General features: G+C 36.0%; 1 protein-coding gene across 1 annotated transcript in view; it reads right to left on the reverse strand.

The window, feature by feature from the left end:
* The window catches only part of MANBA (mannosidase beta), a 91,248-nt gene that overhangs the window by 18,573 nt on the left and 47,216 nt on the right, over positions 1-25,459 (reverse strand). The window contains exons 10-13 of the mRNA XM_014562031.2: positions 23,961-24,047; positions 20,791-20,958; positions 14,010-14,228; positions 7,775-7,939 (exon numbers count right to left, since the gene is read on the reverse strand). Coding sequence (XP_014417517.2) covers positions 7,775-7,939; positions 14,010-14,228; positions 20,791-20,958; positions 23,961-24,047 — 639 coding nt within the window. The remainder of the gene's footprint in view (positions 1-7,774; positions 7,940-14,009; positions 14,229-20,790; positions 20,959-23,960; positions 24,048-25,459) is intronic.

Consider the following 25,459-nt stretch of genomic DNA (forward strand, 5'->3'; position numbering starts at 1 on the left):
TCATACCACACAACTCACCCTTTTACAGTTTACAACTCATTGGTTTTTAGTATAGACACAGATTGTGCATCTCCCTCCACTACTTAATTCCAGAATGTTTTCATCATCCCCCCAAAAAATCAGTGAACAGTGCCTCCTCATTCTCCCCTCTCCTCTGCTTCTGGAAACCACTCAATTACTTTCTGTCTCTATGGATTTGCCTCCTCTGGACATTTCATGTAAGTGGAATATACAATATGTGGCCTTTTGTGACTGACTTCCTTCAGTTAGCCTCAAGTTTTCAAGGTTCATCCAGGTTGTAGTGTGCACCAGTATTTCAAACCTTTTTATTGCTGATAATATTTCCTTGTATGGATATGCCACATTTTGTTCATCCACTCATTGGTTGATAAACACTTGGATTAACTCTTTGGCTATTATGAACATTTGTGCACAAGTTTTTGTTTGAACATGTTTTCAATTTTCAATTTCCTATATACCCAAGAGTAGAATTTGTGTGTCCTCCGGTAACTCTATCTAACTTTTTGAGAAAACCACAAACTTTTCCACAGCAGCTGTACCATTTGACATTCCCACCAGCAGCATATGAGGGTTCCAGTTTCTCCACATCCTTACTGTGATGGTTAACTTTATATATGAACTTGACTGGACTAAGGGATGCGTAAACAGCTGGTAAACACTATTCTGGATGTGTCTGTCAGGATGCTTTTAGTGATTCAATAGACTGAGTAAAGACGGTCCATCCTCACTAATGACAGTGGGCAGCATCCAATCGGCTGATGGCCTGAATAGAACAAAAGGGCAGAGAAAGGGCAAGTTCTCTCTTCTCTAGAGCTGGGACACATCTTATCCTGCCCTTGGACACTGGAGCTCCTGGTTCTTGGGCTTTGGAACTCCAGGACTTACACCAATGACATCTCAATTTTCAGGCCTCCAGACTCAAACTGAATTACACCACCGGCTTTCCTGTTTTCCTTCCTCTAGATAGCAGACTGTAAGACATCTCGGCCTCTATAATCATATAAGCCAATTCCTATAATAAATCTCTTTTATATGTCTGTATATATCACTTCGGTTCTGTTTCTCTGGAGGATGCTGACCAATACACTTAACAAAACTTGTTATTTTCTTTTTTTTTTAAATTCTAGATATACCGGTGGATATGAGTGGTATGTCATATGGTTTTGATTTCCACTTTCCTAGTGACTAATGATGTGCATCTTTTCATGTACTTATTGGTCATTTTCTTCGGAGAAATGTCTGTTCAAATCTTTTACCTATCTTTAAATAGGGTTGCCTTTTTCATTACTGAGTTGTAAGAGTTTTTGATATATTCTGGACACTAGATCCCTATTAAATAGGGATTACAAATTTTTCTCCCATTCTATAGATTATCCTTTTGCTTTTGTGATAATGTCCTTTGACACACAAATGTTTTTAATTTTGATAAATTCCATTTTTTTTCTTTGGTTGCTTATGCTTTGGTGTCATATCAAAGAAAATGTTACCTAATCAAAATTCACAAAAATTTACACCTATGTTTTCTTCTAAGAGTTCTATAGTTTTAGCTTTTACATTTTAGGTTAATTTTTGTATATGGTGTGAGGTAGAGGTCCAAATTCATCCTTTGACATGTGGATATCCAGTTGTTCTAGCACCATTTGTTCAAAACACTATTCTTTGTCCATTTTATTGTCTTAGCACCCTTGTAGAAAGTCAGTTGACCATAGATGTATGTGTTTATTTCTGGACTCTCAATTCTATTCAGTTAATCCATATGTTTGTCCTTATGTCAGTACCACTCTGCCCTGATCACTATAACTTTGTCATAAGTTTTAAAAGCAGTAAGTGTGAGTCTTCCAAATTTGTTCTTCTTTTTCAAGATTATTTTGACTATTCTGGCTGCCTTGCATTTCCATATAAACTTCAGGATCACTTTTTCCATTTCTCCAAAAATGGTAGTAGGAATTTTTTACAGAAGTATAGTCATAGTGTGTCGATTCCTGGTGCACAGCATAATGTTTCAGTCATATATATACAGTAGTAGGAATTTTGATAGAAATTGTGTTGAATCTGTAGCTCAATTTGGGGAGTTCTGCTAGCTTAACAATAGTAAGTCTTACAATCCATGAACACAGAATGTCTTTCCATTACTTTAACTTCCTTCAACAATGTTTTATAGTTTTCAGTGTGCAAGTCTTAAATCTCTCTGGTTAAATATATTCCAAAGTATTTTATTCTTTTTGATACTACTATAAATAGGATTGTTTACTTAATTTCATTTTCAAATTGTTTATTGATTAAAATACAACTGATATTTGTATACTAATCTTATATCCTACAAAGGTGCTGAGTTAATTCATTAGTCCTAATAGGTTTTTAGGTGTTTTTTTGTGTGTGTGTGTGTGGTTTTCTATATATAAGATCGTCTCATCTGCAGATACAGTTTTTCTTCTTCCTTTCCAATGTGGATGCCTTTTATTTCATTTTCTTACCTAATTATGTTGGCTAAAATCTCCAGTACAATGTTGAATAGAAGTGGCATCTATTGAGATGATCATGCAGTTATTTTTCCTTTATTCTGTTAATATGGTACCTTACATTGATTGACTTTCATATGTTGAATCTTGCTGGTCTTGCAATCCTGGGATAAATTCCATTTCATTATGGTGTAAAACCCTTTTTCTATGCTGCTGGATTTGGATTGCTAGTATTTTTTTGAAGACAAGGGATACTGGTCTATAGTTTGCTTTTTTTTTAAATTGTAGTTATCTTTTCTTGGTATGTCTTTGTCCAGTTTCAGTATCAAGATAAAAATGTCTTCACAGAATGAATTAGGAAGTGTTTTCTCCTCTTCTATTTTCTGGAAGCATTTGTGAAGGATTCTGTTAATTCTTCCTTAAATGTCATTTTAGAATTCACTAGAGAAGCATTTTTGTAGAGGGAAGTTTTTTTATTACTAACTCAGTCTCTAGTTGTTATAAGCCTACAGTTTTCTATTTCTTCTTGAGTCAGTTTTCATAGTTTGCATCTTTCTAGGAATTTGTCCATTTTATCCAGTTTATATGACTTGTTGTCATACAATTGTTTATACTATTCCCTTATTTCCCTTTTTATTTCCATAAGGTCAATAATAATCTTCCTTCTTTCATTCCTGATTTAGTAATTTGAGTCTTCTCTTTTTTTTTCTTGGCCAGTCTAGCTAAAGGTTTTTCAATTTTGTTGATCTTTTCAAAGAACTCACTTTTACTCTTGTTCATTTTCTCTACTATTCCAACAAGGCCTTTTTTCATGTGCAAAATCTCTGAAGTCTACTTTACTTAACTGCTGAAAATTGATGTTATAATTCAACCAAACACCTCAACAGTTGTATAATTTCCCTTATCTCAGTTGTGAAGGGATATAATATTATAGTTTAAAAAGCAGAAATCTGCTCCATTCATTGCCCTGAGAACTTGGGGAAAATACTTAACCTTTCTCAGTCTCTGCTTCCTCTTGCCTAAATGGAAATTAATTAGAGATGCCTGGAGATGTTGTTAGACATGCACGAGAAGGTATACAAAACCACCTCAGGCCCAAGACCAGGTGTTCAGTAGACAGGCAAACAATGCTGACTGCCTGACTATTAAAGTACATAATGCATATAAATATGACATACTAGTATATAATATACTATGCTAGTAATCTCACCTTCATTCCCCTCCTTTACCCACCTTATCCCCATCCTAAAAGCTCAGCATAGCCTGGATCTCCATCATGTCTCAGTGCTGCTTACCAAACAAGAAACTGTCCCAGGCTAGCAGGTAGCATCAACACCTGACTCTCCAGCATATCCTGCTTTTTTCGCTTCATTCTTGTAATCAAGTTACTTGCACATGGGGAGTTAAAATGGACCCCTAAAGAATCTGAGTCTCTCAAGGACATCCCCAAGCTTCCAGTCCTTATTAATGCTCATTAAATATGTGAAGAAGAAATGAAAGCACTAGAGGGGGCTATAAGCTAAGGGATTAGTAAAGACTGCCCAGAGCCCTGCCTCCTTCTAGGTTCCAGCAAGAGGTCACACTAGCAAAGTCAGTCACCTAACAGGTAGTTTAGATTTGTTCATGCAGATAGTCAGTCCTCAACCTAAGCAGCAAGGTCTGTGTGACACAGCTTAAAAGGGTGGGCCTAGGAATATAGGTTATTTAGAATATAATATAACAGAATAAAGTAGGAGAATGAAAGGTGAGGCAAGATTATTTTGGAATATTAGAAGAATTAAAGAGGTAAGAGAAAGAGAAGAGAGGAAAGGATCTAAATACAAAAAAAAACTTACTGCACAGATTTCTCAGTCAATATTTTTCTGAAAGTTGCACCAAAAGACTGCTTAACAGAGTATCTTAAAAAGTGGCACTCAGGCAAGTACCCTGTTCTTCAGAACAGTATGACAGACTATGAGGAAAAGGACTGGGAGTGGGAACAGAGAAAATGGAACAGAGATGTTACTTCTCATACACAGATTAAAGATGATTGTTCTAAAATCAAAGAAGCAAGAGGGAAAACTTGTTAGTCTAATGCTTCCTGTCTGTACTCAGTCAAGAAAGTCCAACACTGAAAACAAACAAACAAAAATCAACCATAATTATGATTTCTTTCATCTCAGATCCCATCTAGTATATCAGAAAGTCCCAGGGAAGAATTAAGAAGGACAAGTCCAATTCCGGGCCAATGCATGAGAGGACACTCGAGCTAAAGCAGCAGATAAAAGCCATCACCAACAAAAACCATCAACAAATAATCCTACTTGTACACCAGCTCCCAACCAGGTACCGCTGATGCTCATGAGTTCAGAAAGAATAATTATTCCTGTTAGTTCTTTGAATGTGGTTTGAGGGAATAGATTAAGCAAGAGTATTAGAACGAACAGCTGGGAGGAGGAAAGCCACCATGGAGAACAACAGCTGAAAAGTTTCACTCAATCACAAACGAGGACCATTCCATTTCAGACATTAAAACTGAGACACTTTTATAGAAAATTGGCTATGAAAAGCTAACTAGGATGAACTGCAACACTTTAAAAGGGACAGATATCAACATAATCCTTAAACTTCTGTTCTATGAGGTAAGTTTATAAATTATATATCACACTGGCACAACCTCCCTAACTGATAAGATTACCATTGAAACATTAAAATTCTCTTCATGAGTTACCACCTCGCAAAAAAAGAGTATTCTTTTGGCTTACGGTTTTCTGCTTCAACTTGCATCCAGGGTTTTGTGTTTTCATACAGGAGAAAACTGCTGAGAGTGAGCATGAGTTTGGATAAAAATTGGTACATTCTTAGATGTGAAGATGCAAAAATTAAAATGTGATCATGTTTAACAAAAACGTCTGACCTCCTTCGGATCAACTCATATGACTGGGATTAGACTCTTCTCTCCCAGAATTTGAAACAAGTATAGTAAAAATATCAGATAAATAAGTAGCTGCTTTCCTATAGTCTTAAGTGTGTGTATTCATAGGTCCATGAAACAAAATAGGCAAATGAAAAACGTAAAATGTAAACGTTAAGGTGAAAATATTATCCAAAATTTAGGTCAATTATTTTCTTTGCAAGTTAAACACAAATTTGCCACATAATTCAGCAATTTCATTTACATATTTCTAACCATGAGAAATGAAATTATAGGTACAAAGATTTATATGCAAATATCCATAGCAGAAGAGTCAAAATGTGGAAATAATCCAAATGTCCATCAACTGATGGATGGATAAGTAAAACATGATACATGCATACAAAAGAATACTATTTAGCAAGAAAGAGGAGTGAAGTGCAGATATATGCTGTAACACGGCAAGAACTTGGTGAAAGGAGCCACATACCAAAGATCATATATCGTATGATTCCAGTCACATGAAATGTTGAGAAAACTAAAATCTACAGAAACGGAAAGCAAGTTAATGTTTGCCTGGGGTTGAAAGAGAGAAAGAAGAGTGATTGCGATTGGGCAAGAGGAATCTCTTTGTAGTATCAGAATGTTCTAAAATTGGATTATGGCAATGGTCACATGACTCAATAAGTACACTAGAAATCACTTAATTGTATACTTAAAACGAGTGACTTTTATGGTATGTCAATTATATCTCAGTAGAGCTCTTTAAAAATAATCCAGTAAGGTGCATAATGTAACATGAGCAGATTTTAAATGTACAACTCAGTGAATTTTAACATACGTATATACCCATGTAACCAGTACCCAGATCAAGATACAAAACTTTTTTAGCACTCCAGCAAGTTTCCTTATAGCCTTTCCTAATTATAATCCACCATCTTCCTCTGCAAGGGTGTTTACCACTAATTTTCTCTAAACCATCTTGATTCATTTTGTCTATAGTGAAACTTCAATGTTTCTTTTGCTCAACATGTCTTTGAGATTCACCCAAACAGCTGATATCAGTAGTTCATTTTTTTTTTATTGCTGTGGAGTATTCCACTGTATAAATATTCCACAATTTTTTTATAAATTCTTCTGTTAAAGAACATTTAGGTTGTTTCCAGTATGGAGCTATTATGAATAAAGCTGCAATGAACATTATTCTAGATGTCTGTTGGCAGATGTATGCACTCATTTTTCTTGGGTACATAGCTAGGAGTAGAAATGCTGATTCAAAGAGGAAGCAAATGTTTAGCTTGGATAGAAACTGTCATAAAATTTTCCAGTGTTTAAACAAATTTCCACTCCTACTAACAATGTCTAAAAGTTCCAGCTGTCCCACCTCCTCACCAACAGTTGGTATGGTCAATCTTTCTAATTTTAGCCATTGTGCTAAAATTACATTGTGTACATAGGGTGTAGGAGCATCCTGGCATGGCTCTAATTTGTATTTCTTTGACTAAGAATGAAATTGAGCATATTTTCGTATACTTCCTGACCATCTGGTTAGCTTCTCTGAGGAAGTGCCTGTTCAAGGTTCTTGTCCATTTTTTAATAGGGTAGCTGTCTTTTTCTTACGGCTTTACAGAAGTTCTTTATTCTAAATACAAATCTTTTTATCAGATGTACATATTACAAACGTTGTACCCCAATCTGTGGTTTGCATTTTCTCTCTCTTAATGTTGCCTTTGATATGCAAAAGTCCATAATTTTAATGAAGTCCAATTTATTTTTTTTTTCATAGTCAGTGTTTTTTATGTCCTGTTTAAGAAATCATTTTCCTGTACCAAGGTCATGAAGATATTCTCCTACGTTTTCTCCTAGAAGCTTTATTGTATTACATTTCACAGTTGAGTGTTTGATCACTGATCAAATTAATTTTTGTATATGGAGTCACAGTTCATTTATTTCCCAGAAAGATACCCCCTTGATACAGTGCTGTTTACTGATAAGACTATCTTCTCCCACAAGATTGCAGTGGCACTGTGACCGTAAATCAGGTGACCATACTATACATGAGTCTGTTTCTGGATTCTATTGTGTTCCATTGTCCCAGTTGATCCTTGGTAAACGCTATGGACTTAATTACACAACCCTGATAGTAATTTTGAGCCAGGGAACATTTTAACACACAATTTGTTGTAGAACTTTGTAAGCTGTTCTTGTAAGAGAGATGAATGCCAAAAATTAACTATGTCAAGTCTTACATGTCATCATGTATCTATTTTGAAGATCATTTTTTTAAATCAGCAAAATGAAAACCTGAATGTTTTTTCACCACACAAGGTTTACAGAATCTACGAGATCTCTTTATGTTAACGGCAGCTACCTGTTGCACCCCAGAGTGAAAATGGCTTACCTGAGTAAGATAAATAGTGTCTCTGAACATGCGTAATCGATCTGCACTTTGGGGGAGTTTGAAGTGAAGTCTCGCCTGGTGGAGCATTTCAGAGTTACCATTTGCATGATGTTGTCGATGAAGTGAAAAATTGCTTTTGTAAAACCAATCCTCTTCAGACGAAACCTTTCAAGTAAAGAGTAAGTGGTTCAAATTGGGAAGTCAGGAATGAAACTGCTCTCCTTCACATCCCTGACAAACTTGAAAAGTACTACAAAGTGCGAAAGATCTCAGGGTTTGTTCTGTGACTCTTGATTTCACACGTATTTTTGCCATCATACTTGTTATTGGTCAAAGATCAGCCTTATTCAAACCTAGAAAGTTACAATTCAATATTTCTATCAAAAGTCTTATCAAAACATTATTCTTGTTTTTTTAAACACTCATGTGCATTTTAAATGTCATTTTATCTAAGTAAATAAACTGTCAAAACTGAATAATGAACTGAAATCAAAATTCTTTTTAAACCATCAATTCTTTGCAATAATACAATATCCTATTAAGATGGTAAATGCTTTAGCACTTGCTCATTTGTTTCTCAATGATTACTAAATAAACTTGATATATATATATACATACATGTTTAATTTTGACATAGTTGAAGATACAAACCAAACAATGATACTTCTTTCCCCTAGTAATAATTTTTTTAACTTACAGAATCTTTCTTTTCCTTTGAGAAGCTATCATCAGGTCAAAGTAAAAAATGAAAACAAATATCACACACATTAGCAGTGTACATATTACAGGGAAAAAAAGCAATAACTCTGTCTTCTAGACCTATGATTTAATGCAATGTTAGAATCTGACAAATTATATCTGAAAAGATCAGAGGTTTAATCCAAGTTACACAAAGACTTTGGAAAAACTTACTCCACCCCACCGTAAAAAACCCTTGAAAATTACCTCCCCTCCAAAATGAAAAATACCTTGAAAATTAGAAAGCTTAATCTGTGTTCACAGAATATGACTTATAATTCCCAGTGACCATGCAATGCACAGACCAATCATCATAAAAGGAAAGTTATTCTTTAGGAATTTATTTATACCAAAATAGAAGCAATGTACAGTAGCCATATTTAATGTGGGAATTTTCCCAGATTGTATCTGTTTTTTGAAACTATAACCACCAGACAATTTAGAGAACACTAATTACTCCTATTATTTATTTGAAGCAGAAGTATTAGTATTTAGTCATCTTGTTACATTTGAGATACACATACATTTACTAATAGTCTTCCCTTCTTTCTAGGTGTCTTCCTTTCCAAGTCTGAAACACATCTGTGGGCCTCTCAGCCCTCTGACTGGTAATTATTTGAATATCCCATAATCTTAAACCTGATCTGTTATGTGGAAAGCTTTCTATCTTCTGATAGCTATGGTTTGGGATTCTTGTGAATTTCAGCTGTAACAGTGTTACCAGAAAGAATTAGAAAATGTCAAGTAAGGTTCTAATTGCTTTAAGAGTATTAACTCATTTAATTCTCCTAACAACCCTATGAGGAGATACCATTATCACCCTATGTTACAGATGAGAAAACCAGGCATGGAAAGGCTAAGTAATTTGCCCAAGATCCAAGCTAGTGAGTGTAATCTAGATCCAACTTTCAAATAAACCATGTGGCTAGAATGAACTACATATAGTAATAATAGCTTACATTTTATGGGCTCATCACTATGTGTCAAGAACTACACCAAGTGTTTCAATGTATTAATAAACTTAATCTTTACACAGATCACACACACACATGCATACCTGCATGTGCACACATACACATGCATACCTGCATGTGCACACACACACACACACACACACACACCCTCCTTGAATTTACAGGTGAAGACACTGAAATTCAAGAAGGATAAACAATTTGTTCAAGGCAATATAGCTAGTGTGTAGAAGTTCCAGTATTCAAATCCTGATCTGTTCATTCCAAAACCCAACCTTTCAATCACTGTGCAACATGGATAATCTCCTGTTGGAAATATGATTGCTTTATGAAGAAGTAACGTATCCCAAACCAGAGAAAGACATTTAAACATATTTGTTGAATACATGAAAAAAGCTCCAAAGAAAAGAGCCAAAGTTTTATGTAAAGATTTTCTTTTGATTTCTTTTATTTTCCCAATGCCTATTCAAATCCTCAACTAAGCAATGTAGCTTGAAAAGAGGCAACAACTAACTTGAGGGTTCATAAGAAACAGAACTTAATCTCCACCTTTCTCTCTTTTAAAATACAGTGTTTAGCATCTTTGAACATCATCAGGCATTTCACAAAAACATGGTAATTCCATTATTTTCAGGAGATAAATAGAAATAGTTATAGATTTAAGAAAAAGGTTCAGCAGTTTCTAACACTCATCTTCCTGAAATGAAGTGAAAACAAAATAGATCAATTCTGGAGTCAGACAATAAGCTTGTATACAGATATGCTACTTACTATTCGGGAACACTGATAAAACTCTCACTCCCTAGTGCCTTGGTTTCCTCCTAGGTCACAGTTAAAGTGCAGGGGGGTGGATTATTGTTAAATGATATACCTGGTACAGAGGATATGCTCAATAAATTATTTGCTTCTTTTATTCCTTCCTCCCATTCTCAACACTTGTTCCTATCTGAGTCAAGATACTTAACTCCATCCTCTTTCACTGTGGAACAACAGTATTTCTGAAAGACTGGCCCCACAATATGGGAGTAATAAAAAAGGGGTTAGAACTAAGGTTATGACATTACTTATTAAAGTTAAAAATACAATATAACTTCAACATGTAGGAATAAATATAGTTGTGTTCAGGTGGTGAGACTAAGGAAGGCTTCTAAATTCTATTACAAAAATTTTTGTAGTTACTTCACACAAGTGATGCGAAGAGGAAAAAATTACATAATCATTTCAATAGATGAAGAAAAAGCATTTGACAAAACCCAACACTCTTTCATGATATAAACACACAACAAATGAGGAATAAAAGGGACTTTCTTTAACCTGATAAAAGGCATGCATGAAAAACCTACAGTTAACATCATACTAAATAATGAAAAGAATATCTCCAAAAAAAAAAAAAAAAAAGAAATCTCCCTAAGAAAAGGAATGAGTAAAGATTGTCTGCTCTTACCACTTCTATTCTACACTGTACCAGAGGTTTTAACCAGGGCAAATTAGGCAAGAACACTAAAAAAAAAGCATTCAGTTTGGAAAGGAAAAACTAAAACTACCTCTATCTGCAGATGACATGCTCTTACATACAGAAAACCCTAAAGAATTCACACACACCAAAAAAAATTTAAAAAAGAAGAAAATCTATTAGAGGTAATAAATGAGTTCTGCAAGGTTGCAGAATATAAGTTCAGTATACAAAAGTCAATTGGATCTTTGTGCACTAACAATAAACAATCTGAAAATAAAATTAAGAAAATAATCCCATTTATAACCGCACCACCAACAACAACAAAAAAAAAAACCCTGAGGAGTAAATTTAACCAAAGAAGTATAAGACTTGTTCACTGAAAACTACAAAAGTGTTGAAAGATATTAAAGAAGATATCACGTGTTCATGGACCAGAAGACTCAGTATTGTTAAGATGGCAATACTTTGCAAACTGATCTACAGATTCAACACAGTCCCTATCAAAATCCCAGCTGGCTTTTTTGCAGAAACTGGCAAGGTGATCCTAAAGTTCATATGGAAATGCAAGGAACCCAGAACAGTCAAAACAATCTCAAAAAGAAGATCGAAGTTGGTTGATTCACACTTCCTGATTTCAAAATTTACTACAAAGCTATAATAATGATAACAGTGCAAATTAGTATATAATTGACACATGCAATGGAACAGAATTGACAATCCAGAAATAAACCTTAACATTTATGGTCTACTGATTTTTGACAAAGGAGTCAAGAGATTCAATAGAAGAAAGAATAATGTTTTCAATAAATGGTGTGGGGACAATTGGCTGTCCACAATTATATACCAACCTCACACCGTTCAGAATAATTAACTCAAAATGGACCATAGCCCTAAATATAAGAGCTAAAACTAAAGGTCAACACAGGAGTAAACTTTTGGGATTTTAGTTTAGGCAATGGTTTCTTAGATACAACATCAAAGCACAAGAGACAAAAGAGAAGATTGATAAGTAGAGCTTCAAAATTTAAAAATGTTGTCCAGTCCATTGAATAACACCATCAAGTAAGCAAAAAAAGAAAACCCACAAATTGGGGGAAATGTTTGCAAATCATATATTATATAGGTGGTATTTTTTTTTATAAATATGTTATGGTATTTTTATAAACTCTTACAATAAACTCTTATAATTCAATAATAAAAAGACAAAGAACCTAATTAAAATATGGGCAAAGGATCTGAATACACATTTCTCCAAAGAAGATATAGAGAGCCAATAAGCACATAAAAAGATGTTCAACATGATTAGCCATCAAAGAAATGCAAACTTCCTGTAAATGTAAATTTCCAGGGCAATGGGGGAAAAAAGGAGACAACAAGTGTTGGCAACGATGTGGAGAAACTGGAACTCCTATATGTTGCTAGTGGGAGTGTAAATGGTACAGCCACTATGGAAGAGTTTGGCAGTTCCTTGGAATGTTAAACTTAGAGTTACCATATAACCCAGCAATTCTACTCCCAGGTATATACTTAATAGAACTGAAAATGTGTATTCACACAAAAATATGTACATAGCAGCATTATTCATAATAGCCAAAAGGAGGGAATAACACAAATGTATATCAACTGATGACTGGATAAACAAAATGTGGTATATCCATAAATGGAATATTATTCAGCAATAAAAAAGACATACTAATACATGATACAACATGGATGAACTCAAAAACTTTATGCTGAGTGAAAGAAGCCAGTCTCAAAAGATCACATATGGCAACATGGAGGGACCTAGAGATTATCATATTAAGTGAAGTAAGTCAGAAAGAGAAGGACAAATATCACATGATCTTGCTTATATGTGGAATCTAAAGAAAAAAAAAAAAAAAGAAAGATACAAATTTTATTTACAAACCAGAAATAGACTCATGGATGGACATAGGAAACAAACTGTGGTTACCAGGGAGGAAAGAATGGGGAGAGGCATAGATTAGGAGTTTGGGATTAACAGATACACATTACTATATATAAAACAGATAAACAACAAGGACTTACTGTATAGCACAGGGAAATACATTCAATTTCTTATAACAAGCCATAATGGAAAAGAAACTTAAAATATATATATGTATGCATGAATATGCATAACTGAACTGCTTTGCTGTATACCTGAAACTAACACTGTAAATCAACTACACTTCAATAAAAAGTAAGAATTTTTTTAAATCACATATGATATGATTCCAATTATATGAAATGTAAGAATAGACAAATATATAGACACATAAAGCAGATGAGTAGTGCCTAGAGCCGGGGTGGGACAGATGGAGTGAGGAGTGACTGCTAATACAGAGAGCACAGAGGTAATTAAAATGTTCTAAAATTAGATCATGGTGATGGCTGCACAACTGTGATATTCTGAAAACCATTAAACTGTACACATTAAATGGGTATGTTGTGTGGTCACTGAATAACATCTCAATAAAGCTGTTTAAAAAAAAGAACACAGGTAGGTCTGAAACAGAATCCATCTATGAAGCTGACTCTTCAGGAACAGAGAAAGTGGAATGCTATCCTGAAAATCAAATACACCAACATGACAGGAAAAAAAAAAAAAAAAAGGAAGAGGAGGAAGAGGAGAGAAGATAAAAGGAATGATACAATAACATCAGATAAAGGTTTATTTATCACATCTATTTCTCTTTCTGTAGCAAACTATCCAGCTCTAAATGTCTGTAAACGATAAAAACAGAAAACGATTGTAGGGTATATAGAAAGTAGCAGGTGAAAGAAATTTTCATGTGTGATAAGTCAGGCTTAAGCAACCACTGACTCCCATTTAATTTTTAAATGCCCTTGAAGAACATAATTAAAAGCAATATAGAAAGTGATAATCCCCCAAAAGATGACCCCAAGGGTTTAGCACCCCAAAGGTTAAAGAAACAAGTTCTTTCCTATTATCTCCTTCATTAACTTTCATTTAAATAGGAAGTAGATTTCATGTGACTTTCTGAACCACAGTGAGGAGGCGGTATGCCTACCACTCTGAATCCTGGGGAAATCAAGGTTGGCTTACCTTTTCTAATGTACTGAAGGAGGGCCAGGACTGATATCCATACTCAGATGCAAATCGAGCTTTGGGGAAAATTGTCCAGTCCCAGCAATCTCCAGTATAGTCATAAAAGTGTACATCACCAAAATGCGTGTCATATGGGTTTTTAGCGACCCAGCCTTCTGCAACGGATTGGGCCCCATTCGTAGGACTAGATGTGATGAAAGGACGGGTCTGGTCTCCCTGAGTTCAGAAATAAAATTAAAACATAAAGGTAATATTTTCACCCAGTAAAGTACAGATCACTGACTTCTTTAAAAATACTATCAAGTCCCAAATGCCGAGTAGCTGATAGAAAAATAATAAAGCCACTTACCTTCTGCATTTGACAACCACCAGCACCTTTCTGCTCTTCACCAATCCTTTCATCCTTTCATAATGAACTTTAGCTTAGTCCTTAAAGCAGCTGTTCCTCATCTTTTTCAATCGTGTCTTGCCTATATCTGACCTTCCGCCATCATGGATAGGATACAGTCCAGTGCAGAATTTCTCAGCCTTGGCACTAGTGGCATTTGGGGCCTGATACTTTTTTGTTTTGTGTGTGTATGGCTGGGGATGGGGGGAGGTCTTTCACATTCTAAGCTGTTAGTGGCATCCCTGGTCTCTACCCACCAGACGCCAGTAATACCTTCCCCGCCCCCTCAAAAATATGTCTGCAGACACTGCCAAATGCCCCCTCGTACCTCGGGAATAAAATCACTCCTACTTGAGAAACAAAGGTCTAACAGTTAAGAATAGAGGCTATTGAGGCAGATAGATGTAAGTTTAAATCCCAAATTAGAACCCTATTGTTTGGGGACAGGTCTAAGCTTCAGTCGTCTTGTCTATAAGATGGAGATAATAGTGCCTCATCCTTGCGCTATTTCAAATGGTAAAAAAGAAAAAAAATGTGTGGAAGAGATGGGTAAGTGTCCACCAAAATTCATGTTCTCGGTTCTGTAAGGGAGAGCTGTTCCTAGGAAGTGGCTCCCTAACCAATTTGCATGTCTGTGGGGCCACATTCTCAATTTCTTCCCCAGTTTATAGGCAAAGGAGTAGGAGACGGTGGGGCTGGAAGATGGAAGGAGCCTGGATCCCTAAAAGGAGCAGCAGCCTGCCCATCAGGGACAGGCATTTTGTAGCATTTGTGAGTAAGAAAGAGACTGTTACCATGTAACCCCCGAAAGTCCATGCTTTCTCTACTACAGCAGCCACCATATCATTACTTCATGTAGTGTCTAGCACATAGGAAGAACTCAAAATGTTTTCATTATTATCATCTCAATAAGTGAATTCACTTTTTATTTCTGTGAGAAGCATTCCTTTAGCAAGCATTTGTCAAGTGTTTATTGTGTGTCGGGCACTTTTCAGCACCGCTGAGAGATAGAGAGAGAAACTCTATGGCATCTTTGAGTATTAACACACCAAATCTGTTTAGAGAATTTACTATGTGCCAGGCACGCAGTTTTTTCTATATACTGGAGGCTCAGCAGGGAACAAGACAGACACCCTGGCTGACCTCTTAAAAGAGTGGACTGAAATCCACCGGTGAAATCGGATGCTGAACAAGTAATTTTAAGTGTGATGAATGTTTTAAAGGAAAAGAACAGGCACTTTGGAAATATAAAAACATCTCGTAGGCCACTAAGTCTCACTGAGATACAGATTTTCAGAAAATAATTTTCTCAACTTTTCTCCATTAGGCCAGACTTTTTCTTGGTATATCTACCCATTTTTTTTTCCCCCTGTTTCTTTTCTGTTAAGGTGGGGGAGGGGGATCGAGGAGGGGAGCCTTATCTTTTCCTTTGCCAGCTTCTCTGTCTGTCCTCTGGTCATCTTTTTATTTCACTTTGAAACTAAAGCCAATAAATGATCCTTCACTCTTTTAAAAATCTCTCTCTCCACTGCCCTTTTCCCTCAGTTTAAGGACTCTCCGCAACTCAACAATAAAAAATAGAAAGTCCCTTGAGGTCTATCAGATTTCTTTACCATCCACTCATTCCTCACCCCTGACCCTCAGCTCCCGATCATTCCACTCCACTGAAATTGTCTTGTTTTTGTTTTTCATAAACTACCCATGGACTTCTACTTACCAAGTAAAGCCAGAATCCCCACGCCATCCCCTCTCTGGTGCACAACAAATGACCTACTCACCACCCAGTATCTCTGAGGTTCTCCCCACCCCTGGCGGCTTGTTCACTACTCTTCCACATTCTGGTTTCTCCCCAGCTTTCCGACTCTTCCTTCTCCAGCTCCCCTCTCCATTCTTAGGTGGACGGTGCTCTCTTCAGCCTCTCCTGCTCTCTCCCTTCTCCCAAGGCTGCCCCGCTCACTGATGTTGATTACTCCCCGACTACTTCACCCTTACATTTCTATTTCCAATAACCAGCTCCACATTTCCACCTGGCTTGTCTTGCCAACATCTCAATCTAAACTTTCAAAACAGAATTCCTTATTTATCTATCCCAAACCCTTGTGATCATGCTTCCTATCTTCATTAAAGGTCCCCAGCAGGAATCATCTTCAGTTTCTCACTCACTCTCTCTCTCACATCCCGCATTCAGTTGCTCTAAATCAAATGTTTCTTCCACCACTTCATTTCCAGCCCCACTACCTATGACCTATGTGACCTTGAGCAATTAATCCTTCTAACCCTCCAATGTCTTCATCTCTAAAATAAAGATATTACTTACATTCCAGGGTCCTTGTAAAAATTAAGTAAATAAATTCTACAAAGCACCTATAAATCACTAATATGTTAATGTATTATAATAATCATACTACTTAATATAATCATCGTAATTAATCTATCAATGCCTGGCATACAATATTTACAATAACTTGGAATTTTCAGTTATTGTACCTGGTTTCCTGGCCTAAACTCTCACACCTCCTTAATTCTTTGCTAGTAAAAGTACCACCCAGAACATGGGTCAGATTAAGTTCCTCCAAAATGTCCACTAGCTTCCACTGTCTATTAAAATGAAGCCCAACTCCATCACATGATTCAAAGTCCTTTTAAGATTGATTTCCAAACTGCTGTTTCTATTTTGACTCTCCACACTAAGCCAGGAGTCCTTTGCTTCAGGCACTGGGCACTGCTTGCTGCTTCCTACACACACACATGCTTTCACATCTTCTCACCTTTACTAACGTTGTTTTCATGGCCTAAAATATCTACACATCAATCCTTTGCCTCAAATTCTACTCCACCTTTGAGGCTTGGTTTGAATGTCACCTTTTAATTGAAAGCCTTCCCAGATCATTTCAGTTAAAACTAATGGTTCTTCTACATAGTTGCCAACACGTTGGAACCACACTTTCCATAGTACTTTTTTCACTCTGCCCTGTAGAGCAGGTATTTCTTTCCATGTTCCCCCTGAGAGCAGACTATAAGCTCCATGAGGGTAACAGCTTCCCCTTAGCATCGGGAATGAGGCTTTGCTCCTGGTAATGGACACTCAGCAAATTTTTACTGAATTTTAAAATATTAAAAAGCATGGTAAAAAAAAAAAAAGTAGGGGTAATTTTAAGTTTTAAACAACATTCTGTTATAAAGGCTTTGAAGTGAAGTTGGAAAATGCTGATCAATTGGCCTTAATCAGTCAAGCTTGACTGATTTCCCTCTATTCTTCCAGATTCTTGAATAACTTGGTAAGTTGAGCCAGTCAGTAAAATTACTAATGAGTCTCTGCCTTAAAATACCCGCCTATGATGAAGCACTATGATTTCTTCCCATTTTTCTATCATTTCTTCTTGAGGCTTGATATTCAGTCTCAAATCTGACAGATAACTTCTTTCTAGATCATGGCCTCAAATGCTTATTTGGATCAAGAAATACCATAAGATAAACCAAGAAAATGACTGTTTTTAAAAAGCATGAAGTGCAACAGAAAACTAAACATTTCAATTAGTGTCTGGATGGATCAATTTATGGTCCTTTTCTTTAAATGCCTTATGCTTTGATATAAATAACAACAGTGATGATTATATAGCACCTAATCCTGTCCATCTTGAAAGAAATTGGCAAACATCAATTACTGCTCACAAAGTCATTTTTAAAAATATAGATCCCTTGTGAGAAAGGCATCATATTTTCATTTCAAAGATGGGTAAGCAGTGGTACACAGAAACTAATTTTTTTAAGTTCAGAAATGTCATGTTAAAATTAGAGATTAAAGTTTGAAAGTATCTGAAGACCTATTTGTTCAGTGAAACTCACAGGTATGATAATGATGATTACCATTAATTAGTAGAAGTCTACTGTGTGCCAGAGTCTGTGTAATGCACCTCCCACCCATTATCTCACTTAATACACATAAAAACTCTTAAGAATTGTTAACCCAATTTTATACATGGGAAAATGGAGATTAAGTAATTTGCCCGAGACTACAAAGACAGTAAGTGGCCCAGCCAGAATTTGAAGTCATGAGCTCTTAACCACTAAGCCATGAAATGAAAATCCTCAGATATTAAAATCCATTTCCTAAACCCATCAAATATGAAAAACACAATACCAATACTGTGAGTATAAATATTAATTAAAGCTTATACCATCACTTTTTGTGAATAGAAAAAATTCTTCATGACACATGACTGAGCATAACAGATAAGCAAAAAATTTAAACCTATGTTTTTCATAGATTCTTAGAATAGGAAAGTGCATATTGATAAATGCCTATGTCAAGAAACAAACAAAAAATCTCAAGTAAATAAATTTAAAAACTTAACTTTACACCTCAAGGAACTAGAAAAAGAAGTACAAATGAGGCCCAAATTTAGGAGAAGGAAAGAAATAACAAAGATCTGAGTAGAAATAAATGAAATAGATACTAAAAAGACAATAGAAAAGATCAATGAAATTAAGAGGTGGTTCTTTGAAAAGATAAATAAAATTGATAAACTTTTAGCTAGACTCACCATGAAAAAGAGAGAGGACTCAAATAACTCAAATCAGAAATGAAAGAGATGTTACAACTGATACCAAAGAAATACAACGGTCATAAGAGACTACTGTGAACAACCATACACCAACAAATTGGAGAAGTCTGAAGAAATATTAGCAAACCAAATTCAACAATACAATTAAAAAAAAAAATCATCCATCATGAACAAGTGGGTTTTATTCCAGGGATGCAAGGATGGTTTGAGGAAATTGCAGAAGAAAAAGCTGAAGCTAGTAGAGGTTGGTGCATGAGATTTAAGGAAAGAAACCATCTCCACAACATAAAAGTGCAAGGTGAAGCAGTAATTGATGATGTAGAAACTGCAGCAAAGTTATCTAGAAGATCTAACTAACATAATTAATGAAGGTGACTACACTAAACAACAGACTTTCGGTGTAGACGAAACAGCCTTCTATTGGAAGAAGACGCCATCTAGGACTTTCACAGCTAGAGAGGAGAAGTCAATGCCTGGCTTCAAAGCTTCAAAGGACAGGATGACTCTCTTGTTAGGGGCTAATACAACTGGTGACTTTAAGTTGAAGCCAATGCTCATTTGCCATCCTGAAAATCCCAGAACCCTTAAAAATGGTGCTCAATTTACTCTGCCTATGTTTCATGAATGGAACAACAAAGCCTGGATGACAGCAAATTTGTTCGCAACATGGTTTGATGAATATTTTAAACCCACTGTTGAGACCTACTGCTCAGGAAAAAAAGTTACTTTCTGAGTATGAGTGCTCCTTGATGATGCACCTAGTCACCCAAGAGCTCCGATGAAGATGTACAATGAGATGCATTCTGTTTTCATGCTGCTGACACAGCATTCATTCTGCAGCCAGGGATCAAGGAGTAATTTCAACTTTCAAATCTTATTATTCAAGAAATACATGTTGTAAGGCCATATATAGCTGCCATAGATAGCAATTCCTCTGATGGATGTGGGTAAAGTCAACTGAAAACCTCCCAGAAAGGATTCACTATTCTAGATGCCATTAAGAATATTCATGATTAATGGGGAAAGGTCAAAATATTAATATTCACAGAAGTTTGAAAGAAGTTGATTCCAGCCTTTGTGGATGATTTTGAGGGGTTCAAGACTTCAGTGGAGGAAGAAACTGCAGATGTGGTGGAAACAGCAAGAAAACTATAAGTGGAGCCTGAAGATGTAACTGAATTGCTTCCATCTCATGATAAAACTTGAGCAGATAAGGAATTGCTTCTTACGGGTGAGCAAAGAAAGTGGTTTCTTGAGATGTAATCTACTCCTATTGAAGATGCTTTGAAGACTGTTGAAATGACAACAAAGTATTTAGAACATTACAAACTTGGTTGATAAAGTAGTGGATTGACCCCAATTTTGAAAGAAGTTCTACCATAGATAAAATACTATCCAAAAGCATTGCATGCGACAGAGAAATGGTTCCTGAAAGGAAGAGTCAATCGATGCAGCAAACTTCATTGTTGTCTCACGTTAAGAAATTACCACAGTCACTTCAACCTTTAGCAACCACCACCCTGATCAGTCAGCAGATATCAACACTGAGGTAAGACCCTCCACTAGCAAAGAAATTATGACTCACTGAACCTCATATGATGGTTATTATTCTTTAGCAGTAAAGTATTTTTTAATTAAGGTATGTACATTGTTTTTTAAGACATAATGCTATTGCACATTTAACAGACTACAGCAGAGTATAAACATAACTTTTATATGCACTGGGAAAACAAAAAATTCATGTGACTCACTTTATTGCAATATTCACTTTATTGTGGTATCTGAGACTGAACCCGCAGTATCTCCAAGGTACGCCTGTACTTACTTTCAAGACGACCTTCCGGATGTTTTTCACATACAGTGTCACATAATCATTGATGTAGGTAGGCATGTCGCTGGGCTGTATAGCATACCAGTTCATCATCAGTGCTGCTTCATTTTCATTATTTCCACTCCATATGATGATGGAGGGATGGGATTTCAGTCTCATGATCTAAAATTTAAGACAAAAAATAATTTTCAAATGCCCAACATAACAAAAAAACTCAGAGCTGTAGTTATGCATAAAATTATACCAATTGCATTTCTGTACACAAATTTTTATGTGCCAGAAAATTCATTAGAAAATGGGTAGTCATGTTACACATGGGAACATGTTTTAAGAAACCTGAGATTTTTTACATCTCAATTTTATAAACACTGATAAAATAGGGTTCTTCTTTGCGGCATAAAAACTGGAGAAAATATAATCCCCTTTACTAAAAGAGCAAAATAAATCAACCTCATCATTATCTGACTCACCAGAAAAAGGTTCTAAGAAATACAAAAGGCAGGTGACTTCACATTACAGAGGTAAGTTTCTCAAGAGCAAGGTAGAATTCTTTGTGAAGACACAAATTGAGGTTTCCACACAGTCTCCACCAAGATCAGAAAATCATCAGGACAGTTAGAGAGGGTTTTATGAAGCAAGAAAAATACATGAAATATTCTAAAGGAAGAAAAGATTAGGGCAATCAAGAGGCTGTCCCTTGAAATAACTATTAACGTCATGTCTTAAGAAATCAACTACGGTTAAGTCAGTCACAGAATATATCTAAGGACAGAAGAAGAAATCAGGGAATCTGAAAAATCCTGCTGGCTCAAGAGTTGATGTCTATGTGAACTGGGTTCACTGCCGGCCAGCCCAACGTAAAGATGAAAGGACCTAGGTCTTCTGACACACAGGAAGATGTATTCCAGCAGAAAGGGCAATCAAAGCCCTTTGAGAACACCAGAGTGAGTCAATGGTCAAGAGAAATTCTTTTGGAACATGTTTCAGCATTATAACCTCATTGGTATATACAGCTTCTCTCACTCATACTGTAATAATTAGATGATTACACTGATGGATCTAGCTGACATTCTCATGGTGGTCTCCATTCAAGATGCTACGTCGCTCATACATGAAATAGAATGCATTATGGATATATCAAAGAGCTGTATCTCATCAAAAAAAATAAAGTGGTGTGTTTTTCTAAACCAGCCTTATGAACAGTATAAGGAACAGAATATTTCCTTACTGGCCTCTGTATATGCCCAGGTAAGTGAGAGGCATGTTTATGGTACTGATAAAAAACACAAATACAAATACTGAAGACACAAAAAGCTTCAGTGACTCAGTGCTACCCACACCCTTCAAAATGTCCTAGAATTTTATGGTAAGCTTTGCTTTAAAGTTTTAACAAACTCTGCATTAAAAAGTTCTCCTCTTTAATAATACATAAAAGAATTGAAGGCAACTAGATATCCTATTTTAATTATTTGTGTGAAAGAAAATTAAAAATAAAACTGAAATGTTTGCAACCTACATAACTATAATTAATATTTTAAAAGTTATTCATTCACCCATCCACCCATCCTTCTGATGAATAATACAGCCAGGTCATCAGGATATAGCGCAGAACCTGCCCGAAGCCTCAGGGAGATTACTATCTTGCTGGAATGACAAAACATTGAACAAGTAATTCCAAGTGTGATGTGTGTAGCAAAGGGAAGATGCCCTAATCTAGACTTGCAGGCATAGAAAGGTTTTTCCCAGGGAGTCATGCTCAAGGTAAGAGGGACCAGAAAAAAATGGGTGAGGTGGTCCACAGGGGCAGGTGATGGGGAAAGCGGTCCAGGACAGGGAGAGTACAGGGGAGGTGGTGTTTGGTGAGGACGGAGAGGCAGACAGAGACCAGATTGTGCACAGGGAAGATCTTTCACTTTACCTGGAGGGCTTTAAGCTAGGGATGATTCAATACTCACTTTTTAAATTAAAAAAAAAAACATAGATACAGAAAATAAATTGTGACATAGTGAATTATTATAAGGCAATCACTCTCGTTAACAACATCCTGACCAAGAAAGAGAACTTTACCAATCACCCTAGAAGCCCTCACGTGCCCCTTCCTAATCGTTGTCCCTCCTTCCTTCCAAGAGCAATCACAATCTAGAGCGTTATAGTAATTACTTTTTAAAATTTCTTTTGACATTCTAATTATGAACTCATGGATTTACTTGAAGGACTGCAATCCACTGATATTCTTATCCTTACTGAATCTCAAATTGTCCCACTTTTGGTTGGTCAGAATTTCATCAAAGTTCTTTTAATGTATCTTTGACAGCTGCTTTGTTACTCATGCACAAAATATTCCAGGGTCATCTAGTATATTTCCTGTCCCAGACCTGGAATCAGCCATTTCTCTAAGAATTTCTTCTCTTTAAAAAAAAAAAAAATTTCGGGGGGGAAGAGGGTAATTAGGTGTTTGTTTGAATAGAAGTATTGGGGATTGAACCCAGGACCTCATGCGTGCTAAACACACACTCTACCACTGAGCTATACCCTCCCCTCTGAGAAGCCCTTTTCTTAATGGAAAAGATTATTTCAGTATGAGGATGCTCAATATTACTAGGTTGTTCACTGCCTCTGGGCCTCTTCAGTGGACAGAGCTAGAATATAATCACTTCCTTGCATTGACAGATCTATAAATATAAAACTGTGCATATGTAGAATGCAAAAGAAATCAAGGAGTCAAGAATCACTTCATCTTTGACTTGAGAAATTCAGACACTGGTATTGTGACGTACTGAGGTGGGGAAAACCGCAAGAAAAGCACGTTTGGGGGAGGTAGTAGAAGTTTGGTTTGGACATGTTACATGTGAGATGCCTACTAACCCTCCAAGTGGAGCACCAAGTGCGCAGCTGGATAGTAAGAACCAGAAGCTCAGCAGAGAAGTCTGGGCCGGAATAAATCTGAGAGGCGCCAGCCAATAGGTAACGTCATGAGACTGGGTGGAATCCCCTAGGGAGTCAGTTACCTGACTGGCTTTTTCATGGGATTTAGTAAAAAGAGCAACAACAACAACAACAAAAAAGAAAAAAAAATGAAAAAAAAAAAAAAAAAAACAAGGAGAGGTTTAACAAAGGCAAAACTAAAACATGAGCCTTTCCTTCTTGGAGTGATTATAATGTACCTGGTAAGCAACTTCTGCTCTCACTGAATCCACGAAGCCCCGATCAGTTGGATAAAGGGCACAGGCAAACATAAAATCCTGCCAGATCTATCAAATCAAATAAAAGGCAATCAAGCACTGTCATAGATTTTACTGCACAGAAAGAAATTCTTCATTCTGAAGATGTGATATATATATACAATGGAATACTTCTTTATCCATTCATCTGTTGATGGACATTTAGGTTGCTTCCATGTCTTGACAATTAAAATAATGATGCTATGAACACTGGGGTGCATGCATCTTTTCAAATTAGAGTTTTTGTCTTTTCCAAATACATGCCCAGGAATGGAACTGCGAGATCATAGGGTAACTCTATTTTTAGTTTTTAAAGGAACATCCATACTGTTCTCTATAGTGGCTGCACCAATTTACATTCCCACCAACAGTGTAGAAGGGTTCCTTTTTCTCCACAACCTCTCCAGCATTTCTTATCTGTAGACTTCTTAATAATGGCCATTCTGACTGGTCTGAGGTGATACCTCATCATAGTTTCAATTTGCATTTCCCTAGTAATTAGTAATGTTGAGCATATTTCCATGTGCTTGTTGGCCATCTGTATGTCTTCTTTGGAGAGATGTCTATTTAGGTCTTCTGCCCATTTTTTGATCAGGTTGTTTTCTTGATTTTAAACTGTATGAGCTGTTTGCATATTTTGGAAATTAAACTCTTATCAGTCACATTGGTTGCAGTTTTTTCCAGTTCTGGAGGTTCTTTTCATTTTGTTTATGGTTTCCTTTGCTGTGCAAAAGCTTTTAAGTTTAATTAGGTCCCATTTGTTTAGTGTTGCTTTTATTTTCATTACTGTAAAAGCTGGTTCAAAATATTGCTGTAATTTATGTCATAGAGTGTTCTGCCTATGTTTTCCTCTTAGAGTATCCTCTTTCCTTTTAGAGTATCCAATCTTACTTTAGGACTTTTATCCACTTTGAGTTTATTTTTGTATATGCTGTTAGAGAATGTTTTAATTTCATTCTTTTACATATCCCAGGATCACTTATTGAGGAGACTGTCTTTTCTCCATTGTATATTCTTGCCTCTTTTATCATAGATTAATTTACCATAAGTTTGTGGGTTTATTTCTGGGCTTTCTATCTTGTTCCATTGACCCATGTGTCTGTTTTTGTGCCAGTATCATAATAGTTTGGTGATTGTAGCTTTGTAGTATAGTCTGAAGTCAGGTAGCCTGATTCCTCCAGCTCCATCCTTCTTTCTCAAGCTTGTTTTGGCTATTTGAGGCCTTTCCTGTCTCCATACAAATTTTAAAATTTTTTGTTCCAGTTCTGTGAAAAATGTCATTGGTGATTTGTAGGGACTTCACTGAATCTGTATATTGCCTTGGGTAGTATGGTCATTTTAACAATATTGATTCTTCCAATCCAAGAATACAGTATATCTTTCCATCTGTTTGTGTCATCTTCAATTTCTTTCCGTCTATATGTATATATACATATTGCTTT

The sequence above is a fragment of the Camelus ferus genome, chromosome 2 (assembly GCF_009834535.1).
Source record: "Camelus ferus isolate YT-003-E chromosome 2, BCGSAC_Cfer_1.0, whole genome shotgun sequence".
NCBI lineage: Eukaryota > Metazoa > Chordata > Mammalia > Artiodactyla > Camelidae > Camelus > Camelus ferus.